The 15,102-nt window shown below is 37.7% G+C and overlaps 1 protein-coding gene across 49 annotated transcripts in view; it reads left to right on the forward strand.

Annotated features, from left to right (window-relative positions):
• Positions 1-15,102, forward strand: part of LOC128874370 (calcium-activated potassium channel slowpoke) — a 110,583-nt gene that overhangs the window by 45,344 nt on the left and 50,137 nt on the right. For 6 of the 49 annotated variants that reach the window (XM_054119095.1, XM_054119111.1, XM_054119088.1 and 3 more), the window contains exon 7: positions 4,431-4,522. The exons of the other annotated variants lie outside the window; for them this stretch is intronic. In XM_054119095.1, the coding sequence (XP_053975070.1) occupies positions 4,431-4,522 (92 nt within the window). The remainder of the gene's footprint in view (positions 1-4,430; positions 4,523-15,102) is intronic. 49 annotated transcript variants of the gene reach the window in all.

The raw sequence follows: 15,102 nt of genomic DNA on the forward strand, positions 1-15,102 counted from the left end.
TTTAGGAGTGAACTGAATGCACCTTCATAGGATAGAATATAACAGAGTCGTTTTGATGATGATAATAACATAATAACTATTAACAATACCACCAAAATTAGTTAGTATTGTACTCAGTGATTATGATAAGAACTAACGAAGTAATAATCGATTGTGAACTATATTCAAATACAGGACAGGAAATATTATAACACTATTGAAATAAAACTCTGTAATATGATTCATATAATTTCGGTTATTGCTTCGTTATTTAGTCCTTGAGTACAATTATTATTGAAATATTGTATATATAAAACGGGTACCGAAGAAATGTTTAAGTTTGAATTTGATTCATTCGGTTAGATCTTATATTTTTTGTCTAAAAGAGTTTCATCTGACAACTTGAAGAGAGTATATACACCTAGAAGAGATTTATTAAAGTAAGATTTTTATCGAAGAGTGTGTTTAAATGACTGAATTATGACCATAGAAGTCTCAGGATATTTTCGCGGCAGTGGAACACCCTCAATGTACACTGAAGTATCATTAAACTGTTCTTTCCTTTTACTTAGCTTTTAAGTTCTTAACGTGAATCACAACACACTTAGTGACAGAGAGACTATTAGTCGTTAGAAAAATCTATAAAGCCAGACAAGGGTCTGTCTCGTCTGTTCGTCGATTAGGGGCAACTTCATCAATTCTGTGAATATTAACGTAATTTTTTTACACAATGTTGACAAAAGATCTATGTTTTCTCGAAGGTGTATATGCTTCATGAGGTCCCTGAGGAAGTAACCTGAGCAATGAGATGAGACTTACAGTCTTGGCTTATAGCTTAACTATCAGGTGCCATCTAATACTGTTTGAAAGATGTAAGACTGTAGAAGAATGACAAGGATCGTCGACCAACCGAGTTCATGCAGTCACCTGATAGGAAAGGAGGCTGGGCTGACGTTTCCAACCTCAGGGATCTTATTTAAGTTATCGGATAACGGTTCCCTGCGGGCTCGCAACCAAGTCTTCATAGAAAACGGTCCCCTGGTGAAGTCTATAAATTGATTGTCCGATTAAAATAAAGATAGGGCGGAGAAGAAGGAATATAAGATGAACCGAACAGATCTATTGCAAAATTAAGATGAAACGAAATAAATGGTAGCTTGAAGCTCAAAAATTGAAATAATATATTCTAAAAGTAGGGATGAAATACGTACACACGCAAAATGACTGCAAAACAGTTTGAAACAGTTATTTACATCAAGGGTGAACAAAATTCTTATCCAGAAAATTTTCTTTTGACATGAAGAATCAATATATTTAGTTTCGTTGCATCATTTTTAAATGCATTGAATATCAAAGAATCTCAGACTATGTCTTTCAAAATTACTTATTTTTCAAATATCTTATTGACACTAATACAAGTACTTCAATTTCGTAATGTTTAAACTTTAGCTGTTTTTTCAGAACACGACTTGAAAGCTGTTGATAGATTTCTTTTAATGTTACGAAATACATAAAACAACTTTTATATATAACTTTTAGAATATCCTATTTGGTTCAATTATAATAAAAAATAATGATGTTACTGTCGCAATTACTTGGATCTTTCCAAGTATGATAATCAAAATATACGCAGAAACGCTGTCTGAAAATAAAGGGATCGCAGTTAAGTCAGAGTCTAAAAGAAAACCATGAATTCCCACAAATCAATTCTTCAAATTCATGCTTTTTTTTTGTACGATCGATGGGATTTATTCGTTCTGAATGAACGGGGTGCATCGAGATGTTCAGTAGAAAGTGTTGGCGTCTTTCATCGAATTTCTATCTCGTTTGGCATTGAAACAATTTTATGGTCTACGTTAACGTAAGTTCTGCTGAAAGAAATTTGGAGAAACAAGGAATTCAAATGTATGAGCAAGAAATTCTATAACTCATCCTATACCACCAATGAGAATTATTCCATTCTCGACAGAGACCCGACGAATTTTCTCCAAGTTCTTCAGGATCCAATTCAACCATGACAAAAGCACACTTTTCACCAGGATTGCACGGTTTGCCACTTTAGTCTGCTACCTCTAGCGTATGATTACACGTACACGAACATTGCTTTTAGTATTCGAAAGTGATCTATATTATTCGCTCGAAACTCGAAATACCAAGCTGTATGAAAACATTCAATCGACCTACCTAGTATATCTAATTTTTCCCACCACGGAATTTTCACGGAACCATATTAGAATGCAATAATCGACTAGGTTTCTCCACAGCTTATGTATTACGAGTTACTGTGCTAGATACCGGCGAGTACACCACGCGAAACTTCCGCACACTATCATACGCAATCAAGGTACAAATAATACGCGACATGCAACGTTCGCCCTAGTTTTTGTTTACTTTCCACCTAGTATTCCTTTATGTCGGGCAACACAGTTACGTTTCGATTCACGTACGAGCACCCTTGACGTCGAACGATGCCATCGCAGAAATGTTGTTAACGACGGCGTTTGTGCACCACTCAGATTGCAAGTTGTCCGCATCACACGCTACAATAGAGCCTGCATGCCAGTTAATTGAAGACTGAAATATTTTACGAGGCTTTACACGACACTTGTTTCGTTCGCGGGCGCGTGTACGCGTAAGTCCTCGTCGCATAGAGACTAATGGTAACTAGAACTATTTAAGGGGGTACACGCTGTTGACGTGGCGGAAATTCCAGAATTTCTTTTCATGATTTAAATATGTATTAAAATTCAGAATAAAACGTAATTTTATAGTATAAGTGTTGGACTTGATATTCAATTTTTTTCTTAAGATATATTTTCACATATGTCACATATTTCACATATATTTTATTTTATATTATCATGTGTTCCTGGAAATTTGTATCTTGGTCATTTTTAAATATATCTCAACAACTGAACTGAAAAATTGTGCTTTGTTTTGGATTAAAATGTGCATTTAAATCCTGAATTTTTGCTACGACAACTGCTTGCACCCCCTTAATCGAAGGATCATCGCACTGTAACGTGAAAACAATGAAGAACTAACGGCACTGTGTTCTCCTAGTAGGATGAACCCTCCGCGTCCTTTTATTATTTTCTGAAGCATATTATCTGAAGGTAATTTATTATTTGATGATCGGTGGAACTGGAGGCATATGCGGCACGATTTTATTTGTTTTACCCTTCCAGGTTAGCCTGATCACGACGTGATCCATTTCATCGTTCCGACGAAAACGTTATAATAGTAAACATAAATAACACGAGTAAAGTCGCGCTTCTGAAAGCGCGAATAAGAGTGACTGGAGAGTAGTGAGAATTAGTTTGTGTGCTCAGAGTGTACGAGTATCGAATGTTTGCAGATAGGTCTGATCGTTAGGTGGAGATAGGTTCCTGACGAGAGGCTACTGTTTGGTGGGGTGATTTTTAATCATTATCTTGTAGATTCTGATCTTACTATGTGACGAGTACACCTATGGAGTATGTTTAATCTAATTTGCTATTTTATTTTGAAAAGGACTAGCAATTTTAAAAGTAACAATTTTAAAAGTAACTGTTTCAATTAATTAAGCTTTAGTTGACTGACAAATTTTAATGTCCATGTCTGTCTTACTACAGATTCAACAGTTTTCGATTTTATTTTTCATTCTTTCAAAAAGAATTTTATCAAAGTGCTTAATCATCAATTGCTTATCTCGATGATATCGAAGATCGAATAATGTGAATCTTGACTAAAAATCACAGCACTGAATCGTTACCTCTCATCGCGTAAACAGTTTGTCGCATTCTCTTCTTCATTTCGTCGATAGGATGTATCTTTGCTCGACATCCGCACGCGTAACTTTAACTCATTCACGGCCAATGTCACATTCCCGAAATCCAATCGACCCTTCCATCTCAAATGATCTGACAGAGTGATGGCCATTGCCCCTTTACAAAAGACGCCTTTATCCAGCTCGAAGGTAGGTAATGCTTATTCGAGGGTTCCGCCATCAATCCAAGATCATTTGGGAATCAGAATAAATTGGAAAGTCCTTGTATCGCGATCGTGGCCTTCGATGGGTTAAAGTGCTTTCGATGGAATAGCTATCGTATCTTCGTCAGCAACGACCCTCGAACACCCTCCTTTTCCACGATTACCATTATCTTTCTCGAAACGTTGCACAAGGATCATCTTAGCCAGTTGTCATGAACGATTGAGCAGAGAGTGAAGCGTTGCGAGCGTGCATCGTTCTTTAGACGCTGAGATGTTTCCGGGGGTAACGAAAATGCCATAACGGGTTGTGGATAGCAAATGAAGCGAACACGAATGTAACAATACACATACACTGCAAAAATTAAAAAACAAAAAAAAACTGAGAATAAAAACAATTTAACAAAAAAAAAAGAAACAAATACACAGAAACTCAAGTTAGGGCACTGTTCTGACGGCAACGAATGATTGTGGGTGTGTAGGCGGTGTTTGCCAGCTGGATCCCAGAGATCACGGAGCTCGCCGCGAACCGCTGCAAGTACGGTGGCCAGTACAAGCGTGAGCGTGGACGCAGGTACCCCAAAAATCCACCTACGTGGAAACCAGCCAAAGATACCCCTTGAAACTAGCCCCCAAAAAACTATTGTCCTAGTAGTCGCATAGATGCGAGGAGGAGTGAAGTCTACCTGGATAGCGAAGTGACCTGTTTACGTTCACCTTTTTTCCCATATTTTTCTGTTCTCAAATTGCCGCATCGATACTCCAAGCATTTCGTTTCTTTGGCCAGAAGAATTTTCTAAAAATCAAGAACGCTTTTACGATAAAATTTTACCTCTATGAGAGGATAGTTAACTGCACATATATATACGTAATTTTTTGTCTGATTTGAAATTGCAATTTTGTATCTTTGTTCGTGTTCAAATTAGGATCGATCGAATTTTTTACAAAGTATTTTTAAAAGCCTGCCTCGTGCGGTCTAATTTTCGAGTAGATCGAGCCGATGTGATTTTTGTAAATTTTCGTATCAGCACATTTTTAACGTTTCTCTGGAGATTTTTTCTTTATGAAAATTTTTCGAAAGGCGAAACTGGTTTATGGCTGCTATCCAGACTTACTCTCTGACTGGCGTAAATGTTCCCCACCCTTGTACCCCCGATCCGTAACTGTTAGAAAAATGGCATCCCCAAATTCTGGACTTCACTGACCCTATTTACCATTTCGCTCACCGTTTATTTAACGTACCTTGTGCTGACTCTCACCGCTTTTCTTACCCACTTTTTACCAGTTAGTAAATATCTTGGTAACACGTGCTGGTATGCTTGGACTTTTGTGAAAAGAGGAATACACACACGTGTTTTATTCTTATATACACATCTGTTAATATACACACTTATAGTAGATGAGATCAATATATTACTGTTGCATATTTGTTTCTTTCACTTTCTTTCTTCGTCTGTCTCTATCTGTCTATCTATATATCTAACTGTCTATCTCTCTATCTGTCCACTTATCTATCGATCTATCTACTTATCTCTCTGTTTATCTATTTATCAATTTACCTATCCATCCAATTATCCATATACTCGCCTACTTATGTACCTATCTACATCTATCAATCTATATACCTCTAATTACATGTCTATCTGTTCCCCTCATATATCCTTCTATCTATCCTGTTGCCTACCTGTCCATCAATTCCTGTATCCATCAGTCCAGCTGTCTCTCTACTCACCTGTTCATCTGTTGGACTACTTATCCCTCTGTCGAGCCATATACGTATCCATTCGTCTAAATATCCATCAATCCATCCATCCAATTATCTGTCCATCTGTATATCCAACTGTTTACCCATCGTTTTCTATCATCCTATCTATCCACCCATTTGTTTACTCCTCTATCTAATCACCTATCCATCTATCTATCCAGCTATCTATTTATTTATCTATCTGTCTATCTATCTGTCTATCTATCTGTCTATCTGTCTGATTATCTATTTTTAGTAAAACTTTATACATACATTTGTTATATATACACATATACATCGTAAACATGTATATGACTGCCTCACCGCACGGTTTCGAGAAGTAGTTCGTATTCCTCATATGTTTCCACGATTCGTCAGAGGCTTCTTGTTTTTTGATCCAATTCAGCTGATACGATGCGCGAGATCTCGCGGTTTACATAATTTTTGTTGTCGCTTTCCGCCACGTACTGTTTTACATCTTCTTTCTTCTGCGATTTTTACATACATGTATGCTCTTTTTTCCATACGGTCGAGCAAACCCTTCTGCTCTTGATTATTATACGATATACATGCGATCGGTTATTTTGGCACGAGGCAGCGATCTGCGCATACAAGCACATATATTTGTCCATGACTTATGGCTTTCGATTAGTATAGCAGACGGACGCTTTGGTCGTCTGGTCACGCAAATTTTTGCTTCATTTTTACGTCTGCCACACGCACCGGATGAGCCGAGGATGTTTTTTAACATCTCACTGGGAGTTACATTATTTCGTATGAATAATAGCTACGTAAGCAGTTTTTCTATTATTTTATTTTGAACTTAGTAATTTCTCTTTGCAACAAATCTACGAAGCTTTTTTCAATCTCTTAATTCGCGATTATTTTAGGTAACCCAAGGAGGACCGGGTTAAAATGTTTATGGAGAAATTAAATACAGTACCGTCATTTTCCTAAGTTTCTAGTTAAATATATATTGATATAGTTTATTCTATATTCTATTGTCCATGTTGAGTCTTCTCTGTTAATTCGTAAAGTTTACTTCATTTTATCCTAAAAAAAATAAAAAATTGTATAAAATTCGCGTTAGAAGATTTATCGGATGCATTATACAGAGTATCCCATCGGGAACGTAACAGCTGATTACCTTCTTTATTTCTGCTAATATGGAAAAATGTTTCAAGCACGATGTCGCGTAAACAGATATTTATGATTTTAAAAACTGAAGAATTGCACTATATTTCTTCAAATGATTTTAATTATTTCCTAAACATTTTTCTATATCATCAGACGTAAGCAAGATAATTTTGTGCCTTTTCTTTAGCAGGATACTCTGCATAATCACTATTTTTTTTTTTTTATTTTCATTGATTTTAGAGTGATTATCCTAGAGATGATTCCCCAAGATTGGATCTCTTTGCAATTCTCTTCCAACATTTATAAACAAACCATGATCGGCCCATAAAATAATTTAAAAACTGTTCATTTAGCTACCGATTAGAATCATAACACGTAATCAAGGAAGGATTGATTAAAGTATATGGTTTCGTTAGAGTCACCAAGTATGTACAAGGTGACTCTAAAAATTAGGTTGGGCTGTAGCTCTTTCTAAGCAAGGATAGAAAATATGGATGAGAAGAATGTTGAATGACCTAACGAAAACTATATTACCACAATATATACATTTCTTCTAAAGGATACAAAAATAAGCTTTAATAATATACAATTACGAATATGTTTTGTAATATTATACCTTTCTCCCTGGAATCCCTAATTGCCTACAATTTCTGTCCATTCCTTTAAAATATTTTCAAAAACCTCTATTATACTCCGTTAATTATTGACCAACTTCTGTTGTCATTCGAAAGTCCTCGACGAACTTTCTTCCTGCGTTTAGTATTACAACTTCTCTTCACCCCTTAAACACCGTATTGCGTCGTTGAATTTGACCAAAACATCGGATTCGTTCATACCTCACGAAAGACTCACAACAGATTACAATTTACACATGCTCTGTATTCTGTATTTAAGATAACTGTTGCGCCCCTGACTTCCATACAAGAAGTTGCGCGCAGAATAGTAACCAAAAATCATATTACCGGAATCTACGCAATCAATATTTGCGGATGATACACGAGCACTAAAGAATTCTCTCATCGAGTATATATATAATAATATTTATATATATTCTATCCATATGCGAAATCAGGTTTGATCTTTCGAAGATTCACAATTCGTTATTTCATCACCCACATTTCAATTCCTCCTAATCATCGCTTCGTTTTACCAATCGACTCGTCCATCTTTTGGACTCTTGAAATTTATCCCATTTTCCAACGAAATACCCTAACAGTCCTTACTCGTTCAAGACTTCTCCATTTCATTTAGAAATATTTTCCCTTGTCGTGATAAAAGCTGCATATCTCTCAGTTACTCGTTATGCCGATGTTTACTGTGTCTGCTTTACGAAATGTGTCAGTAGAGAGGCTTGTATGTGTTACAGAAGGACCAATGCTAGGTCTCGAAACGAGCACTCCAGTCTTAGAACAAGCGTTATGTACTAGGTTGCGTCTCGTTTCGACTCTAGGTTTGTAAGAGGTCCTCAGACTTTCCAAGTATGATAATTATATTTACTATACTAGTAAGTTCGGAGGACGATTTAGAAAAAGGAGAGTCGAAACGTGACGTAGTGAATAGCTTGTTTTGGGGCTAATATGTACCAAATTCTCGGCTCGCATTGTGCAGGATGTTTCATAACTTGAGGGATAAACTTCGATGCACTCATAATTAGTGAAAAATGTTCGCGAACAGGTGTTCTATTTAAACTTGTTGACGAGTTATGGCCACTTTCATACTCCACTAATGTGTAAGCTACTAATAGTCATTGTAGATTATTGATATTATATGATATCTATTATAGACTATCTACATTAAATTTCATCTCTATTACTATTTTCGTTTCTATGAAGTAGTTCAACAATTTTTGTATTAATTTAATATATTTGTCGCATCCGTTGGCAACTTCGTACACGTTGCCGAAGTATTTCAAGTCTAGCAACGTATGTTGAATAAACAATTGGTCTCAAGTAGTCCAGGAATAAAAATCCAATGTATGTAAGTCTGGGGAATAGCTGAGGCAATAATTCCTGCACGACCTAACCATACGTTAGGAAATCGTTCGTTCAAGAACTGTCTGGCCACTGGCTAAAATGTGGCGGTGCACTCTCATGCATAAACCACATGCGATGTACAACATCATCTGGGACTTCTCTCGATAAAAGTCAATTTTTTTCTTAGCGTTACTTTGAAAAATATCTTTGACTTTTATTAAATGAAATAGTCCTAGAGAGGTATAAATGATAAGAAGATTTCATTTTGAAGAGGACTTGGAATTTGGAGAACTTGGAATTGTTGAACTTAATAAAGAGTCCTTTAAAAATGGATTATTTTATACCTAATGAATATATTGACAAGTTTATCATTTCAATAATTTTCTATAAAGGTAAATAGTTGAATATTACTGGAGTATAAAAATGGCTGTAACTTGAAGATGAAATAAAATAGGTCACGTGTTCGTATGAACTTTCCTGATTGTTTTTAACACAAGTTCTGAAGCACTCTGATTATTTACACAACTCCTGTTATCATATTTGTTTCACTCTTGGAAATTACGATCACGACACTCAACTTCTTAATGACCTTATCCACGCGATATAAAGTAACCATCGACTTCATATCTATTTTTAATGTTGTATTATTATTTTTCTTATCATGCTTATGATGTTATAAGTATCGCTGCATTTTTTCTTATATTTTTCATCTCCTTATTACTTTTTATTTTTATGACAATCAGGTTAACCTTTCCCGTACTTTTCCATATCACTACAATTTGGTATTGTGGAATAAAGATATGCCATAAAAGCAAACATAACGTGATCGTACTTTCCCTAAAAGCAGTGTACAAATTATTTTCTTTACAAGATACATTGATTTTTCACATTATAATGCTTACGAAACGATTGTTTGCAATAAATCATGCGTTAATTGTTAGAAGTCTACTTTATGGCAGCAAGTGTTTAAATGTTTAGGTATTATCACATAAATATCTTACATTTTTCATAATATGCTCTGCTACTCGAGTCGTGTTTACTTTCGTTATGGTTATCTTTGACTATGTTGAGCTGTCTAACGCCATCGTGTAACTATAAAAATATGAATTATTATGCATTACCTAATTCAAAATTCAAACAAAGTAGCAGGTCGTATTTTGAAAAAAAAAAAAACGTAACGATAAATGATTGGAACACTTATTGTACTAATTATGTTTCTTGGGTAAGAGGTATAGAACACACTTGAAACAATTTATTCTTTCCAATGACTATTTTAATGTGCTTACGTATATTTGTCGCATTGTGCATACGTAAATGCATCGCACAATTGCTTTGTTGCATTTGAGAAGAAAATCGTACCTATATAATCTTAAAATAATTTTAATCGAGTCGAACAATGTTATCCCTCATCAATTTTCCCTATCGTCGCTTCGAAAAGAGCTATAGCCTCTCCCAGTTATTGAAATCGCTCTCTGGTTCATGGAGATCGCCGTCGTTCGAATGCGATGCTCTAGCCACCACCGATGGAAGCCTTTCTCGATGGTTTTCAATTCGATTAGGAATTCGATTCACTGGGCTCCCGTGTCCTAAAGACTGCCTCTACAAATCGGTAACGCGACCAGTTAGCGCAATTCTCTCGTCGTGATCATTTTTCTGGAGAGCCAAACGAAATCTACGGAAAACTCTTCTGTTCGCTTGGGGTCACATTTGAATCATTCTGTGAGCTGTGTATCCGCCGTCCTACAGCGGTCGAGCGCATTTGTTGCTCGAGTATCGTGTAGCGTAGATCGTTCAGCAATCCTTGGCGATCGTTGGATCGTAGATGTGGCCAGTAGAAACGGCGCGATAAGAAGAGTCGTGAAGCGGCGGGTTACGGGTGTCGCTGATACTTTCATAGCCTGGACACTTCGGACTCGATTATGACGATATTTTTATCGAGCTATTTTTCGTTTATACTTTCCTTGAGTTGTTACAAATGGTGTGTAAATTGTTTCAGTTATGGGAGCAATTGTTTTCGTGCCTCGATAGGTGTAAACGATCAGTTATCAAGATATTCAAACTAACAATTATCAAGATATCAGTTTGAAACTGGTCGTTCGCACTTGTCGATAGCTCCAAAATATTGCTCTTTTAAGTCAGGATACTTTATCCATCATTCCGCAATAATTTGACGAAAGTACATGCAAAAAGTCAGTTCCGTATAAATATTTTCATAGCGTCCCGTGTATTTCAGTCTCGAGTGACTGGGCTATTAGTCGGCTGGAAGTGTATCGATTGCGGTGAACGAGAAACACGAGCCTATCGCGAAACCTAGCTGTGAAAAAGTTGGCTATGAGAGTTCCAAAAAAAAGGAATAAACAAAGTATTGGCGACCCGTGGACAATTTTTGTTTTCTCTCTTTCTCTCTCTATCTCTGTCCCTCTCTCTTCACGAATTGAGTTTCTTGGTGGCATGCGATAGTGCTCTGGCTAGCCTGTAGAATTTCCAAAAAAAAAAAAAAAAAAAAAATAAGTAAATAAATAAATGCGATCGAGAACCCAATCGCGGAATGGCCTTTTCTTTTAGAGAAGAGCGACTTCTCTTGTTCGACGCACGCAGTGAAAAGGAGAAGGAGCCTTTTTTTTTTTATTTAAACAATCGTCGATCGAGACGTGATTTTCTCTTGCTTGATTAATATATATTATATACCGTATATATAAAATTTACTTGGCACTTGAACTAGAGCACAGCAGTAGAGGGGGTGCAGGCGTAGGCACATGCGGCTGCTCTTTAGGGAATTTTATTAGTAGAAATTGCACGTATAATAATTGCGAGACACAATTGCTGCATTTATCCTCCAGCGTCGAACGGAACTAACGCGGAGAAGGCGAATCGCGAACCCGATTAGGGCACGTGAAAACGAATGAGTTCATTCGCCTGATTTATTAATATAATACGTTCTCGCATGATGAAACAAATAGAAAAATAACCAGTTGAGAGCATGATTTGTCATTATTCGTTGAATGTTCGGCGGTTTGGTGAGATTGTTCAACATCTGTCGGACGTTTTTATTCGCTGTGATCAGTTGTTCCCTTGGTTCTTTTTTTCTTTTTTTTTTTTAATATTTTTCGTTGTTGAATTGATGTAGACACGAGAGTATAGATATTGGTATTTGCAGAGGGTCGTGGAAGTGTTCGTGCCACGTCGACTCGCTGACTTCAAACGGTTGATATATTTTTAGGACAAAGAAGGATATGAACGCTGTACTAATTAAGCTTTTTTGAAGGATGACGATTTAGTACAGTAGTAAGCAAGTAATGTGCGACTATACAGGTGGATTGTATCGAATATGTGACAATTAAAATTCATTGTTTTCGAGTACAGACACTTCAGTTTCTGTTAATTTATCTACAGTTCAATTAAATTCCTCTTTCTCATCCTAATTGAATGTTTTTCAAAGAACTTGATGTCGATTAAACGCTTAACCCATACAGTGTATGTCTCCATCGACAAGGCTCCCTTAAAATTTATCCTAAAAATACATCAACGTTCCGAAGTCTGCCTCGATTACGATCACTTCTGCGATCAACTGCGCGTATCCGTTTGATCCGGTAATATCGAGAGCAAATATCCTGTGCAATAAATTACGAAACTTCGGAAGGTACGTCGTTTCGTGATTGGTCGTTCGTCGGTCTCAGACGACCGAGTAAAGTTTGCATGCACCATAGAGTCACCTCGATGGTCCGACAAATTGTTCTTTTTTTTTTTCGAGGTTTCGGGCCGTGAGTGTCGAGCACGGTTGAGACACGTTTCCCAGCGTGCCCAAGAGGTGTCTATCGATTCGGTTCTCCACGGATAGCGAACACGTGGCACGGGAATGAAAATGTAATGCGCGCTATTGATCACACTCGCAACAGCCTTCTCGGCGTTTCCCCGTGAAACGCTCGTTCATCATCCCATTCTTCGTTTCAGACATATAGATAGTCTAGTTTCAGCCACATCGAGAAAACAGTCTCTCTGCCCCTCTTTCTCTCACAATTCTCACACACACACGTACACGAAAACACGCGTATATACGAGATGTGTGCGTGAAAATTGGAAACGATACGCGATAATCGCTCGCACCTTATATCTTTTTCGTGGTCACGTGTAAGGGAAATGAACGAACGCCACCATTTACATGCGTATCCGTATACGTTTACACGCAGCCTACCTACATGTGAATTTATGCGTACGTGTGTCTCAGAGGCAAACTGTGCTTTGTTCAAATTTTAGAAACTTACACGTTACTTGATTCTTGGTGTATATTTTTCGGTGTTACTTAAATTATTAAGTTTCCAACATTCGAGCTTGACGTAGTCTGCCTTTGTGGAGCAAACATTCGTGCACATGTTGGCATACGCAGGTATACATATTCATACACATACACAAACAAACATATACGCACACATGGCATATTTTTATTTATGTGTATGCATACGTGTACTTATGTATGCCCATATGTATGCGTCTGTGTACGCACGTATGCACAAACGTACACGCAGTGTACGCACGTGTACAGCAATAGACGCGATATACGCGTGCGCGCATACACACGTGTGTGTCGATACGTATATCGTGTTCGTATGTGTTGACACGTGTACGGGCATGCGTGTATTGGTTCGAATTGGCACACATCGCCGTGTATCGAGGGAAATCGGCAAGGAAACAGTAATACATGCCGTAGATCGACACTAGCCCATGTCCCAAGAAACACTTTCCTTCGTCTCGCAAGAACCGTATAACGATTATAATAACGTAACCTGCAACGTATTATATATATGTATATGTATAATATGAACGCGATTACACTCACAGACTTCGTTGCCGCAGACGCACCGCTTTTTTTTTTCGTGGATAATTTAGTCGTTCGAGATCGATCGTCTATTGGCCTGGTTTATCAGCGGACATGCATAGTCTGGATCAGCGGTTCTCAACCTCTGTGCCCCCGAAAATCACGGCACGGTTTCGATTATGTAAACGTACGGAACCGCCGTCCATATCGGCGACATCGAGGACACTCGAACCTTCAGCGAAATCCCTTTGACGCGTTTAACGGATGCGCATCGGTTGAAAGCCACTGGCCTAGATAACCCCGGGGACGAAGACACATGGATGTTTGTGATACATAGGGTACTCCGTGAGAACTGTCGTCCGTTAATGAATGACATTCCTATGCCACGAATAAGATAATTTTTTCAGACTAACGTTTCTCTGTTTCTCGAGTACACGTTTCGCTTTGATCGTCGTTTCGTCGTTGACGATAGTCATACGGAGTGAGTCGCATTTACGTTATTACACTAATTTTTCGAGCGATGGACTCAAACGGGACGGTATGCACGGTTGTTCGGACGTGCTGCATCGAAACTTTTCAAGAAATACCATAGACGCCAATTGAACCTAGTATCAGGCTCCTGAGATGTTTGCTAAACGTATTACGGTATCCAGGTAGAAATAAAAATTAATAGAAGTATTTGTTCGGGGTTCTATCAAGTGCATCATGATTGCTTCAATTGGCGATCAACTATACATACTGTCCCAGTTATACGTCGACCAACAAAGGACATTGAAACACAATTTTATTTATTAATTGATGCACTCGAGCGAAGGCCTGTATAATATAATATTTCCACGCGATAAAATATTCATAAATTGATAACCGTCGTTATATAATAACGCACATTCGTTGTTAGCCTGCAGGAGAACACGATATTACCCTGCAGCGGGGTATTATCTTATTTCTGGCGAACGAATCATTCATCCATCGAGTACAGCGCTATGTGTTAATCGCGAGAGGGGCCGATCGGCGATTTCGTCCGAAAAGAGCATTGTAGCGTTTTAGAACGTGCACTTGCTTCAGAGAATCGTCATTTGGGACGTCAGTTTACCATATCCGATTGTGCACACGTGAATAGAGAGCATCGTGCATTCTCTTGGAGAGGAGGAAGAAAGAGATTAACGTGTCGTAATGCAGTTAAACAATTGAAAGCGACGTCACGAGCAGACAATATATATATATATTTATACATATATACCTTTTTGTTTCTACTGTTGTACACACTTTCATCGCATCGATTGCGCGAAACGCTAGCGTAGACGAGTGATTAACACCGAACAGACGCTAACATCGCTCGCTAACTGCTCTCGTATGATGAGTTAGCGCCGTTTATTTGTCCGTGGCGGTAAATCAGATAGTGCATCGACGTACGTTTTGTGAACGCATGAGGCAATGATTGTAATCACAATTATCTTGACTCGTGATATGTAACCACTCCTGACTGG

This window comes from Hylaeus volcanicus, chromosome 3 (genome assembly GCF_026283585.1).
Source record: "Hylaeus volcanicus isolate JK05 chromosome 3, UHH_iyHylVolc1.0_haploid, whole genome shotgun sequence".
In the NCBI taxonomy this organism is placed as follows: domain Eukaryota; kingdom Metazoa; phylum Arthropoda; class Insecta; order Hymenoptera; family Colletidae; genus Hylaeus; species Hylaeus volcanicus.